At 47.9% G+C, this 13073-nt stretch overlaps 1 protein-coding gene across 1 annotated transcript in view; it reads left to right on the forward strand.

Moving 5' to 3' along the window:
• The first annotated feature begins 431 nt into the window (after window positions 1-431).
• The window catches only part of Fgf9 (fibroblast growth factor 9), a 38701-nt gene continuing 26059 nt past the window's right edge, over window positions 432-13073 (forward strand). The window contains exons 1-2 of the mRNA XM_051160637.1: window positions 432-1482; window positions 10932-11035. Coding sequence (XP_051016594.1) covers window positions 1206-1482; window positions 10932-11035 — 381 coding nt within the window. The 5' untranslated portion in view covers window positions 432-1205. The remainder of the gene's footprint in view (window positions 1483-10931; window positions 11036-13073) is intronic.

Below are 13073 nucleotides of genomic sequence, written 5' to 3' on the forward strand. Positions count from 1 at the left end.
ACACCAACCCTTACCTCTAAGTCTATTTTATTATGCGACGCAAGGTTACAGAGTCCATGAAAAAAAAAAAAAAACAAACTGCTTTCCCGGTTCCCTCTTGACCCTGCTTCTGTAGCGAGCTAGATTTCAGGTGACCCGAACGTCTCCAAGCTGCTGCCTCCCGCCACTGGTACCGCGTCTCCCGCGTTCCTGTCTCTATAGCCGGGTTTCCTAGCTCGTCCGCACCGAGAAGTCCCGCGCTCTACCCGCCCGCCTGTGCCCAGCCTGCGGAAGAGCGGCTCGGGAGTCAGGGCGGGCGCTAGGACCGGGCGGAGCGGGGCGGCCGCCGCGCTACCTTAAACCCGGCCCAATGCCGCCGCCTGCGCCACTCTGCGCGCCGGCGGGGGCTGCGCAGGAGGAGCGCTCCGCGGCCACGGCGCTGCGCGGCCCGCGCGGCGACACCTGTTCGCCGCAGCCCGGGCAGCACGCGAGCTCCGGGACGCGGTCCTTGCCCGCCGCTTGCCGCTCGCCTCATTGCAAGCCGCCGGACCTCCGCAGAGCCTCTGCAGCGTTCTGGATACTCGCATTGGACGCCGAAAGTTTTTTTTTCTTCTTCTTCTTTTTGTTATATTATCCTTATTTTTTGGAGGAGGGACTGGGAGGATAGATTTGTCGCCGCCGCCAACGTGAGATTTTTTTCCCCCCCTTGAAGGAGTCATGCTGATGTCTGCAGAGTCGGCTAGAGAGTAAAAACAGCGCATGCCTTTCTAGAGTCAGGATCCGTAAATTCTGACGTAGCCCGAGCATCTTAAAAATCCCTGTAATATCGCCCAAGCACTCACGTTGCTATGGTCATTCTGATCTATAGGCAAATGGAGAAACTACGGATTTTTTCCCCTTATTACGGTCGGATGGGATGAAGACCTTCCTGCCTGCTGAGAGCCAAGGCTCCATATGTAGCGATGCATAGCTGTGTTGATCAATGTCAGTGTGTGAGTATAAAGTGGTGGCTTCGTAGACTATCAGTGGTTTGACCTTGAACCTGTGCCAGAGAAACAGCAGATTACTTTTATTTATGCATTGGATGGATTGAAGAAAAGAACCCTTCTTTTTCCCTCTCTCTCTGCAACTGCAGCCAGGGAGGGGAGTTGGATATACCTCGCCTTGTGTCTCCTGGTTGAAACCATCATTATTGTTTATTCTTGTGCTTAAAAGCCAGTCCTCTGATGGCTCCCTTAGGTGAAGTTGGGAGCTATTTCGGTGTGCAGGACGCGGTACCGTTCGGGAACGTACCGGTGTTGCCGGTGGACAGTCCGGTGTTGCTAAGTGACCACCTGGGTCAGTCTGAAGCAGGGGGGCTGCCCCGGGGACCCGCAGTCACGGACTTGGATCATTTAAAGGGGATTCTCAGGCGGAGGCAGCTGTACTGCAGGACGGGATTTCACTTAGAAATCTTCCCCAACGGTACGATCCAGGGAACCAGGAAGGACCACAGCCGATTCGGTAGGTATGCTTTTAACCCCTCAGTGTCCGCGTGGTGACACGTTCAGATTGTTAACTGCCAGGAAGGCGGTGGCTAGGCGGGGATGCTACAAGAGATACAGTCTCATATTCATACCCACCCCCCCCTCTGAGTATCTTGCCAGCCCGGGGAGGGAAAAAGCCTCCGGAATTGCAGATCTGCGGTTGGCACTGGTGCAAGTCTACACTGAAGGCCTTTCTTTCTTTCTTTTTAAAGGGGGGGGGGGATGAGTTATGAATATAATTCAAAGCTGAAGTTTTCTTTCCCCAACAGATAGCAAGAAGATCAGGTTTAAGAAGTTTCATTTTAATGGACTCATTTCCACGAGTTTTAGCTTTAGCCACTAAGAACTTTAAAATGCACTTAGTTTCCTGTGGGTAGCTGGTATCTTGCTCAGATTAAGTTTCTCACCTTCCCTTTTCCTCTAATAAGAATTCTCCGTGAATTGGACATTAAGCGTGTTGTTTATTCCTGGTGCTGGTCTGAAAGCCTCACAAGCGAAGGTTGCTGGCTGTTCTGTGGGGGAAGCACTGAGGTCGTCTTTTAGGGCAGAGGCTGCCTGGGGGGGGGGCGGGGAATGACCTGGGAAGGGGCCGAAATCCCACCAGGGGAGAGCTAACTCTTCCACCCGTTTGACTCTCAACCTCCGCTTTTTAATTTCCACAGTGTGCAGCCTTGTGTGGGTTTCCCGAGTGGCTTTCTGGTGTTGAGTGTTTGCGTGCGCTTGCAAAAGCTGCAGGCTCATTTTAAAGGGCATTCCGAAGATTTCTTGTTCCGAGCAGGGTACTTGTGACTCAGCATCGGAGGCTGCAGACTCAGGTGGGGACTCTTCCCACTTTCATGCCTGCACACACGTGCCTGGCGGGCACCTTCAGCGGTGCAGTGCTAAGTCAGCGAACCAGGGTCCTTCCTGCCTGGGGTTGGGGAGGGGGGCGGGGTGTGTGGAATCTAGGTTTCCCTCTTACTTAAAACAAAACAAAACAAAACAAAACAAAAACACGACACTTTGGGCAACCAGACTGTTGGACGGAGTTAACTCCAGAGTGAACCCACCTGACAACACTTAGACTAGATCGTAAAACCAAGTCCTGTGGTGATTTTTCTTCCTCATGTTTTAATGCCAGATGTTGGACGCAGTCTAAGCTACATGTTTAATTTTGTGGACCGTGGATGTTGCCCGGAGGTGAGGAAGCTTCAGGCCTGCATGGGGATAGGTCAGATTCTCGAGGCCCTAGGCTCATTGCTGAGGCTGCTCAATCAATTTCCCAAACTGACTCGTGTCCCCTAGCTGCTTAAAGACAGAAAGGGTAGCTCATCGCTGCCATTATTCCTTTGAAACCCAACAATCTTCCCACCACCCCAGAAGTAAACGTCGCTGGGGGGGGGGGCGACTAAACTTTACTGGAGTGCTTGTCTTGCTGGGCACCTTAAGGGTTGCTACCGAGTCCGGCGTTTGGAGCAAGACAGGCAGCAGGAAGCCGGTGGTGGCCGGGATTGAGTGACTTGGGGCGCCGGGCTGCTAGCTGGACGCCTAGGGCAGCGGGAGCCGGGCCCTCCCGCGCTCAGGCCGGCAGGTGCGGGCTCAGCCCGGGGCCCCGCAGCGCTCTCGCTCCGCGCGGTCCTAAGAGCGCTCGTGTTCTAACTCCCTTTCCACTGTGCTCCAGTGCGCCCCTCAGTGCCGTGAGGACCGCTGGGGTCCAGGGAAGGGAGGACAGGGGCGGTCACCCTTCTGGCAGCGTGTAGGGTGTCTGACTTTTCTTATTTGCTCACGTTCAGTCCCTTTGCTTTCTCTTTGTGTATGAGTACGGGTTTGGCGGCGCTGACAGCCGCCGCCCGAGGAAGCCGGGTGGTGGTGTGCCGTGTGGGAACCACCGGAGGCGTGCACCGCACCCGGAGACTTGGTGGAGGGGACTGAGGACAGACTGGAGGTCGGGATTGAGCTTCGGGGCCTCACTCAGGGTCCTCCCCCCCTTCTTTCTGAAGCGCGCAGCGGGGTTGGGAGAGTCGTAGAGCTCCTCTGGTCTGGGAGGTGGGTCGGGGACCCCTCCACTCTCGGCCTGGCAAGGCCACAGCCGCAGGGGAAGAGGTGGGGGTGGGGTGACAAAGGGCCGCGCAGGCGGTGCGGGGGGTGGCATGCTATTGTTAACCACTAGCCCAGGAAAGGGATCTGGAGCTGGTCTTGGGGTAGCAAAAGGCCGGCCGCACTCCAAGCGCACTGCTGCAGGGGCTCTGCGGCCGGCCGAGGCCACCTTCATTGTGTGAATTTTCCCGTCCCAACCCTGGGTGCCTCACAACTGTGCCCAGGTCACGGAATAGCCCTTACACTCCGGGCCCCTCCACGTACCTTTCCCCCAACGGCTTTCTTTCTTTCTTTCTTTTTGAAAATGCAGCCACCTTTAAGATAGGACGTTTGCCACGGGCACTTGGGACTGAGCATCTGAGCTAGGATGCGAGGGCGGGGAGCGCGCGCGTTCAGGGGTCAGCGGGCAAGCATTGCAGGTTACCGCCACAGAACCGTCACTATCAAACAAAAAGCTCCATCTCTTCACCCCGCCTAGATCCTAGAGGTTGGAGGTGTCGCCGAGGAAGTGACATCTCTACTCTTTGGTTCCGCACAGTGTGTGCGTGCGTGTGTGTGTGTGTGTGTGTGTGTGTGTGTGTGTGTGTGTGTAGCGGGGTGTTGGTAGGAGGGGAGCGGAAGCCCCGGCCCATGCTGGGGACCCCGGGTGCAAATATAGCAGGTCGTTCGGGTGTCTGCCGCGGGGGGAAGGGCGCGCTTGGCTCTCGGCGGTGCCACTCACCCTCGTTTGGATGGAGCTGAGTGGGCGGTTGTGCGCAGTGGGGGTGGGGAAGGAGGGTTATTTAAGTCTTTCATCCGGTTGCAGTGAGAAGCGGGCCCCCGGGGTGACAGCAGTGGCGCGGTCTCCTGCTGCTGCTGCTGCGGCAGGTCCCAATATTAGCAACCTCTGCAGCGCTGTGCTTGTGCCTGGAGCCTCCGCGCCTTGCGTCCCTAGCCCCGCCCGCAGGGAGTTGTATCGGCGCTAGGACCCGGCGGCGCGGACCTGGGCGGGGCGGAGGGGCTGCCCGGCGCACCTGGCGTCCCCGCCACGGAGGCTTTACCTTCCACCCACCATCCCCGCAGCCAAGGCCTCCGCGCCTCCTTGGCCCCTCCCAGGGGACTTCGTCTTTTCCCTGGGTTTCAGAGTAGCTGTAGGTGGGGTGGGTTTACACCTCGATTAAAATAGATGATGCGTTTTCCACCTGAAAAGGAATGGCAGAAGGAAACGTGCTGGGCAAACGCTTTGCTGCCGCCCCCAGCCGCCGCAGGTGACTGCAGCTGCGGGCAAGCTCAGCTTAGCCAGGCGGTGGCGGTCCAAGAGATGCGGGGATGAGGGAATCTCAGGGCTGCGGGGCCTGCAGCCCGGGCAGGGAGTTGAAGGTGGGACCTTCAGGAGTCCTTTGTTTTTCCTTGGGGGTGAAGGGAGGTGGGAGAAGGGGAGCTGGGGGTCCCCGTCTCTGAATGATGGGCTGTGAGTATATGTTTTTCACTTGGGAGGGCTTTCTGGTCTTGCCAGCTTTAAGACAGAGAGCAAAAATTAAGTAGGCAACGCAGCATAACTAAAAAGTGAGTGTTGGACTTGTGGAAGCAGAAGCAGACCTACTTCCTGGCATGGGCATGGTGACTCAAGAGGTCACTAGAACCCTAAATGGACACCCCTACTGGTGAGCCTTTTGAGGCCCTGTTAAAGAAATTGGATGTTAGGAGGTACTGAGTAGGAGAAAGCTAACGCTGTGATTAAAAAGAACAATGCAACAACAAATTTAAAAGCTTATTTGCAGGGTTTTGCAGAAAAAAAACCAAAAATCCAATTCTTTGCACCTTGGCATTTCAGTACTGTAGAGGGGGAAAAAAACCTTCCTAATTAAGAGCTGCCCTTTGGCTTGCTGTAGAAGACTTGGGTATCCACTGAGCTGCCCTTTCCTAAGGGAATCCAGGTTTGTTCAAGCCAGAGCAGGGATTCCTAGGTTTCAGCTATGTGACGACCAGGTGGCTACTGCACAGGATCAGGAACCTGTGGAAGAGAAGGAAGCGGCTTACCCAACCTCTCCACCCACTTTTGAGACTGGGTCTGAAGTAGACAGGCCCGCCTACACCTCCCAAGTACTGGGATTACAGGCCTGCATCACGATGTCCAGTTTAACCTTTCGCCGTTGACAACCTCATGCCATGTTTCTCTGTAAAATCTGGGCTATTTCTTTCCTTGTTTCTCCCCATTTTTTGTTTTTGTTTTCCCCTCTCCCCGCTTCCTCCTCAGTTTCCTCTTCCTTGTTTTTTTCTTCTTCAGTGTCGTCAGCAGGATCACTATGAGGAGATCTTGGGCTCAAGCAGTCTTTTGGCCCGAGTTTCTGGAGTAGCGAGGACCAATGGCTGCTCTACTATGCTGTTGTATATTACTCTTTGAGAACTGCATATATTTATACAATGAATCTTGACCATATCTGCCTCTTATTTCCCCCTGGACACTTCCTCTTCTTCCTCCTTTTGCGTCCAGTTAGTCCAGCCCATACACACACATGGGTGTGGGGATAACCTATGGGCAGCCACACCCTCAAAGGAAAATGGTGCTTCCTCCTTTAGTAGCTGTCAACTGCCAAAAGCTCCTGGGCTAGGGGTGTGGGAGTTCATGAGCTTCTCTCCCATCCCTGCCAGAATGCTGACTGGCTTGGTCCTGTGCAAGGGGACCACATTTTTTAGGAGTTCATGAGTACAACAGCCATGTCATGCCCAGAAGACAGCATTTCACAGCGCTCCTTCTTATCTTTTGACTCTCATAGTCTCTCCTCTCTCTTCCCAGGCATTCCCTGAGCCTTGGAGAGGTCGATGCTGATGCAGATGTCCTGTTTAGGGCTGAGCATGCGCAGTCACGCATTCTAGGCACTTTACTAATTAGGAGTCTCTGCATTAGCAGCTTCCCATTGCAAAAAGAAGCTTTGGCTAGAAACCAAAGTTGAAAGAAGTGTAGATCTTCTGAGTAGAAACATAAATATTTAAAAGGGAACTCAACAACATGGTTGTTTAGCAAAATCACAAAAACAGATTCTACTCTGGGCCCAGTCACAGGCTTTTGACTAGGTTTACAGTATCAGGTGTGAATTCCCTCCTGAGGCTCATGCCTCAAATCTAAGCAGAGAGTACTTGGTTACCCCTGTGACAGTTGTACCACTGTTGTACCAGTGGGCACATCTTACCTAGCAGGTCTGTAATATAGCATGCAGGGTAATACTGATATCTCTTCTCCAGCGGTTTGCATAACACCGTTTATCACTGTGAAAATTAGCCAGCGGAGCGGAAGGTTCCTGGTTAGTTTGAGGTTGAATTCTCTATGTCCTGCAGCCAAATTGTGTGACAATTATCACTTTGTTATGATGGTCAACAAAAGTGAAAAGTACTGTCTTCGTGTATTTTGTTGATTGATCTAAAAAGGGCACAGACAGAGGGTGCAACAGATCTGCCAACTGTCCCATTTCCTGTGGCTGGCTTTAGAGGTGAGGCACAGCATAAGCAGACTCTAGGAGGGTGCACTAACTCGATGTTAGTGACACTATTGGACAGAGCTAGACACTCCAATCACTAGTGGTCAGTGAGACTTGGAAGAGGGAGACCTAATCTGGCACAGTCCCCGAAGAACTCTGTGACCAGCGATCCTTGGCCTTATCAGCCTCACGAGAGGCACTGGGTGGCTCCTAACCGAATGGTTGTCTGTGATGGAAGAGAGTGGACAAATGTCACTAGTCTACTTGCAACCCACTGTGACCTTTCTGAGCCCATGTTACCTAGGTTGTGTGTGCTAGGAGAGATAGGGCAACATGGCAGTTTTAGGCCATTCTATTGTCTTTCTTTCCCTCTTTCCTTCTTATTAGTCCCCTCTTTCTCCTTCCGGTGATCGGTGATCTTGAAACATCCCTGTCTATAGGACGGCTGCTCCTGGGTTGTCACCGACCTACTGTTGTCCATGTTGATTACTCAGGTTTGCATGGGTAAACAGATTAGTGTACGAAGGGAGCGCTCTGTCATCAAGGAAGACTGAGGCACTTGTTTTGCTCCAGCTGAGGGCTCGGTTGATCTGGTGGGGGGTTGTAGAGGTTCACTGTGGACAGGGTGGTACCAAGAAGGATAGAGATTCCGGTCTGAATGGGGTGGGGTCTGGCTCCTGTGCTGCCAGGTCTCCCTGACCTTTCCACACTGGCGTTTTTCTGGGTGTGGGAGAAAAGTGGTGACTCACACATGTGGGTGTTCTGCCTGCCCTTGGGGTCATGGGGCTGACCTCATAAAAATCTGGACTATTTTTTGAGGTCACTACTCTCAAGGAGCTTCAGGGATATGGATGATGGTTTGAGGTGATGGAATGTTTCTACCTGGAGTCACTGGGTCCTGCTTCTTGCTGGAAGAGCTCCCCAGACTCATTTCAGGTATTTTATTTTTTTCCATGATACTCTTCTGACTTGCTTTTCTGTAACGGAACAAACCACTGGTCTTCGGATACACCTGTTCCCTACACAGTTGCCTCCCACTGTGTGAGCCACGCTGTCACCATGCTTTCCGTTTATTTGTTCTTCCTATAACATAACCCCCACCCTGTTAGCTTTACTTTTTACTGTGTCTGAAAATGTTAACTGGAATATTCCAGAAATAATTTAAAAGTTTTAAACACTTTTTATTACACTGCTTGATACTGGTTCTATTTTATTATTAGTTATTGTTAACCCCTTGGGGGGTCTAATTTGTAAATTAAATTTTGTCACGAGTTCATGAGGAAACAGTATGAATAGGGTTTGGGGTGCTGTGGCTTCAGGCTGCAAGGAATGTCTCTCTACAGATAATGAAGGACTACCACTGATTGGGAGTCAGGGCCTACACTACATATTTTATATATGTATTTTGTATTTTATATTTTATATTTACTAAGTGGCATGGTGGTTGGTTAATGTAGTCCCCCAATAATAGTTTATTGACTGAAAATGCAAATGCATGTGCATTTTAGCCATTTTATTAATAGCCAGGAAAAAAAACCAAGGTAAATATCTTAATACTTTCATTCCCATATTATGTAACAATACTCTCAGAAGCCAAGTGTATAAAAATGGCAAGAAATTACAGCTACAAAACCCAAAACATCAGAGTCAACTGTGAAGTGTGCATACTCTTCAAGGAGACAGGCCTTACAGTCTGACTGACTTGGACAGTTGACATTTCAATTGCTCTGTCATTGTACACCGGGGCTGAAGACACTGCAGTGCCCAGAATTGTCCTAAAGCCTGGAGAAGAAAGGATCTCTCATGCTTAGGCATTCTGGCTCTTATGCGGTCCTTACTATGGTCATGACGATTACTCTTGCTGTTCTTCAGACCTGACAGTCAGGTCATTTTGGGAAATTATATTCTTTGTTGCATCTGGTAGAGCTCTGGGTGGGTTATTAGCTCTCTACCATGTAGCCTCTCAGGGGGCGCAAATGGCTTTTAGTTTTATGATTAACCCTTTCCTCGTCGACCTGGTAAATTAAATTGCACAGACCTTAAAATGGGTGAAATGTTTTCTCTGTCTCATTTTGTAATGAAAGCAGACAGGAAATATGTCCTTATGTTAATTTTGTGATTTGTATGACCTTCATTAGGGTGTTCATTTTTTTTTTTTTGGTACCAAGAAGAGAGTCTTGATTAAGTGGCCCCTAATAGCAATACAATGTTCTGATTTTCATTATTTTGAGCTAGAAGGGTTAGAAATGGTACCATGCCATAAAATGACTGCATCAGAAAGGAAGTGTATCTCCTGTATGGCGAATCTCGAGGAGATACTGCTTCTTCAGTCTTTTCACTGGCTTTATGAAGGAAGGAAGGAAGGAAGGCCAGTCACACACTGGCTTGTGTGAGGTGGGTGGATCCACGAATGGTACAGGTTAGTAGCTGAAATGTGTCTCATGTTCTGTTAGAATGAGTTCCTGCATGTGAGCGGATGCTGTCTGTAAGCACAGCATGAGGATCTTTGTAACATTCCCTGTGTCTGCAAGAAGGAGTGATACTGTGTGTACAAGAGTGAGTTATCACCTTGCAACTGAGTTTCCTTCTGACTTAATCCTTTGCTTTACTCGATTTATGGAGTCAGACTCTTCATTTGAGGGCAGCCCAGTCTAGTCCACGAGAGTTGGAAAATTAATTGTTTAAAAATCCATGTAAGTGCTTTTTCATTAGTCACAGGAGACTTTTTGCACACACATAATATATATGTATAATATATATCTATGTATATCACTTACACTGTTACTGTAAGCTTTTTTTCTCCTTCTACTACACTCTTAGATGTATGTACACTTTCTCAGTAATTGAAGATATTTTCAAAATAAGAGCTCATTATTTGGCATGCACTGATACAAGATCTACACAAAGTGTAGAACTTTAATTTATAACCAAAGTGGGAGCACGGCCAAGCATAGAGATGATTAGCAGCATCCGTGTATCCTGTGGGATGACCATCTTAAAGCAACAGTAGACTCGGAGAGGCTGAAGTTGCACTTGTGTGGCCATAAAATTCTGAACCGATGCCCAGCTTAGGTGTTGTTATTTTTAGTGAGGCAAAAGAGGGAAGTGAAAGAGATCACTATATTGATTTGCTTTGGGGATAGACTATCCGTGGTTATTTTAATCAGGAGCATTTTTTTTTCTTTCTTTTTTTTTTTTGAGCCAGCATTTCCCCCTTAATATTATGCTGTCTTGATTGTTTAACTATTTTTTTTTTTTTGAGGTTTAGACAAGAACAGAAAAGAATCAATACTCTGATATTTGGTATTTGATACAGAGATATTTGAGGTGTGTGCTTGGTACTTTAGTTTTTCAAATGGAGCTCAATAGTGTTATACAATTGAGAACAAGACCATTCTTTGCATAAGCTGGTGAAGGCTTTCATTAGCACCCCACACCATTATTTTTATGTGCATATATATATCCATACACATTTGTATATACAATATATACATTATGTATATGTTTATTTCTCCCAGTCCCAGAGTAAGTACAAGTTCAAGATATCCATATATAAGTACCTGAATTTGCATATATAAAGTAGAAATATGGCATTTTCCTCTTCAAGTATACTCTTAGCTCATTAGAATATGTACATTAGTCTCATCAGACTTATCATGTAGAATGTTGATGTAGCCATCAATTCTAATTATTTTATGCTGTGTTAGCTATTATGTAAGCTATAATAACTTAGTGTCTCACTATGATATGGTAGAATTTAGTCGGAACATCAGGTTTTCAGGGCAGAAGTCTTGTGTGAAGTGCTCCAGGTCAGAAGCTGGGCCCCTGGGTATGCTGTGGCTCTGGGGACATGCTCTGAGCTCTAACTCTCCCTTGTCTGCTGTTTATCTTACAGGCATTCTGGAATTTATCAGTATAGCAGTGGGCCTGGTCAGCATCCGTGGCGTGGACAGTGGACTCTACCTCGGCATGAACGAGAAAGGAGAGCTGTACGGATCAGTAAGTGACAGTGGACACTTAATCCCCACATCCCTCCTTTGATTGGAGCTGCAGTTTTACTAGGTTGAATAAGAGTTAGAAAGAAGGGAAACTGAGTCTGGCAGGCAAGCAGGAGTTTCTGCTTTCTGAAGCATGCTGTTTCATTACAATTCTGCATCTTCACTAGACCAAATTTGCCAAGAAAATGCTTTATTTATAGGCCAAGCCATCTTCATTATCAAGTAAATAAAAATTCACGAGTGTGAAAAATCCATCTTCTTGTATTGAATGGGAGTTATTTTTGAAATGAATTGAAACGATCCCCAAGCTTTGCCAAGCATTGTAATTAAAACTAGAAATAGGCCGTGCAGTGAGAGTCTAAACCCTTTCTCTGAACAACGCAAGATTTTCATTATGTGGGAGAGACGGAGGTGGAAATTATTGTCAGTTAGTCTCGTATGTGAATAAGGGTCCAGCAGCTTTGTAGTTATTGGCAAGGATCATAAATTTCTTTTCCCTAGTCTCACTTTCCTTCCTCACCAGCTTGGAAGGTCCTTGAGGCCATGGGGAGTTTGTTGTGAGCTGCCAGTTGTTGGGAACTGTGCCTGATCCTGGGGTGTAGCTGTGAGTGATACCAAGTCCCTGGTTCTGCTCTGCGAGGTGGTTGGCTTTCTCCCTTTGCGTCTCTCCAGTTTTCCCAGCACGGGGGCTCATCACAGTGCATGGAACACAGTAGGGGTTTGATATTTTTTCTAAACATATGAATATGGTGAATGAATTATTAGTTCCTGTTTGGAACTAAGAGAGTTCAACAGTAAAGTTCTGAGCAAAATAACTTTAAGGTTTCCATTGTAATTATCGTTGGTCAGGTGACCGGTTAATCCACTCTACTTGAACAGTGAAAACCTGGGTTGGTACTCAGCAAGAGCTGAAATCTAGAGGAGGTTCAGACTAGGAAACACTTGGAAGTCCTTAGCCAATATTATCGAAAGACAACATCTTCCTAGAATATATTTTTTTTATTATCCATATCCTACTTCTGTTTTTAGATTAAAATTTTTTTTGTATAAATGTTTTGTCTGCATGTATGTGTACACACCATGTGCATGCAGTAACTTCAGAGGTCAGAAGAGGGCGTCAGAGCTCCTGGAACTGGAGTTACAGATGGTTGTGAACCTGTGGGTGATGGAAACAGGACCAGCAAGTTCCCTTAACCACTGAGCCATCTCTCTAGCCCCCATATCCTGTTTTAAAAATATGTATATACATATGTAGTGCAAAGTTTTACCCCAAATCATAAATTAAAAAATTATATCCTGTATAATTTGAATGTTTCACACACTTGGAAGTCCTTCAAATTAATTTTCAGTATTCAAAAGAATGTTTCATTATTATATTTTTGTACACGTGTTAAATTTTGCTTATATTTTTCCTTCATTACCATTCCTTGCATCTCTCCTTCCTTTTCTTCCCTCATGCAGTAATCCTGTTTTCGTGTCACATACATAAGTATGTATAATAAGTACTGTTAAGTCTACATTCTGTATGTAAGAGAAAGCATGTGCTATTTGTCTTTTTTCCTCTGCATTATCTCCTTTCTGTGTCTTTTTCCCTTTAGACGTCTTCTAGCTTCATGATATATCACACACACACACCAGACACACACACACACACACACACACACACACACACACACACCAGACAGAGAGAGAGAGACAGAGAGAGAGACACACAGAGAGAGAGACAGAGAGAGACAGAGACAGAGACAGAGACAGAGAGAGACACAGAGAGAGAGACAGAGAGAGAGAGAGAGAGACAGAGACAGAGACAGAGAGAGACACACAGAGAGAGAGAGAGAGAGAGAGAGAAAGACAGAGAGAGAGAGAACGAGAGAACATATGAAAGCAATGTGATCTTTGTCTAAGTTTGGCTTCTTTGGCTCAACATGATTTTCAGGCCCATCTCTTTCCCTACTAATGACACAATCAGTTCTTCTTCATATCTAAATAGACGTCCACTGTGAACATGTGCCATATTTTCTTTGTCCACGTATATGCCA

Source organism: Acomys russatus, chromosome 18 (genome assembly GCF_903995435.1).
Source record: "Acomys russatus chromosome 18, mAcoRus1.1, whole genome shotgun sequence".
In the NCBI taxonomy this organism is placed as follows: domain Eukaryota; kingdom Metazoa; phylum Chordata; class Mammalia; order Rodentia; family Muridae; genus Acomys; species Acomys russatus.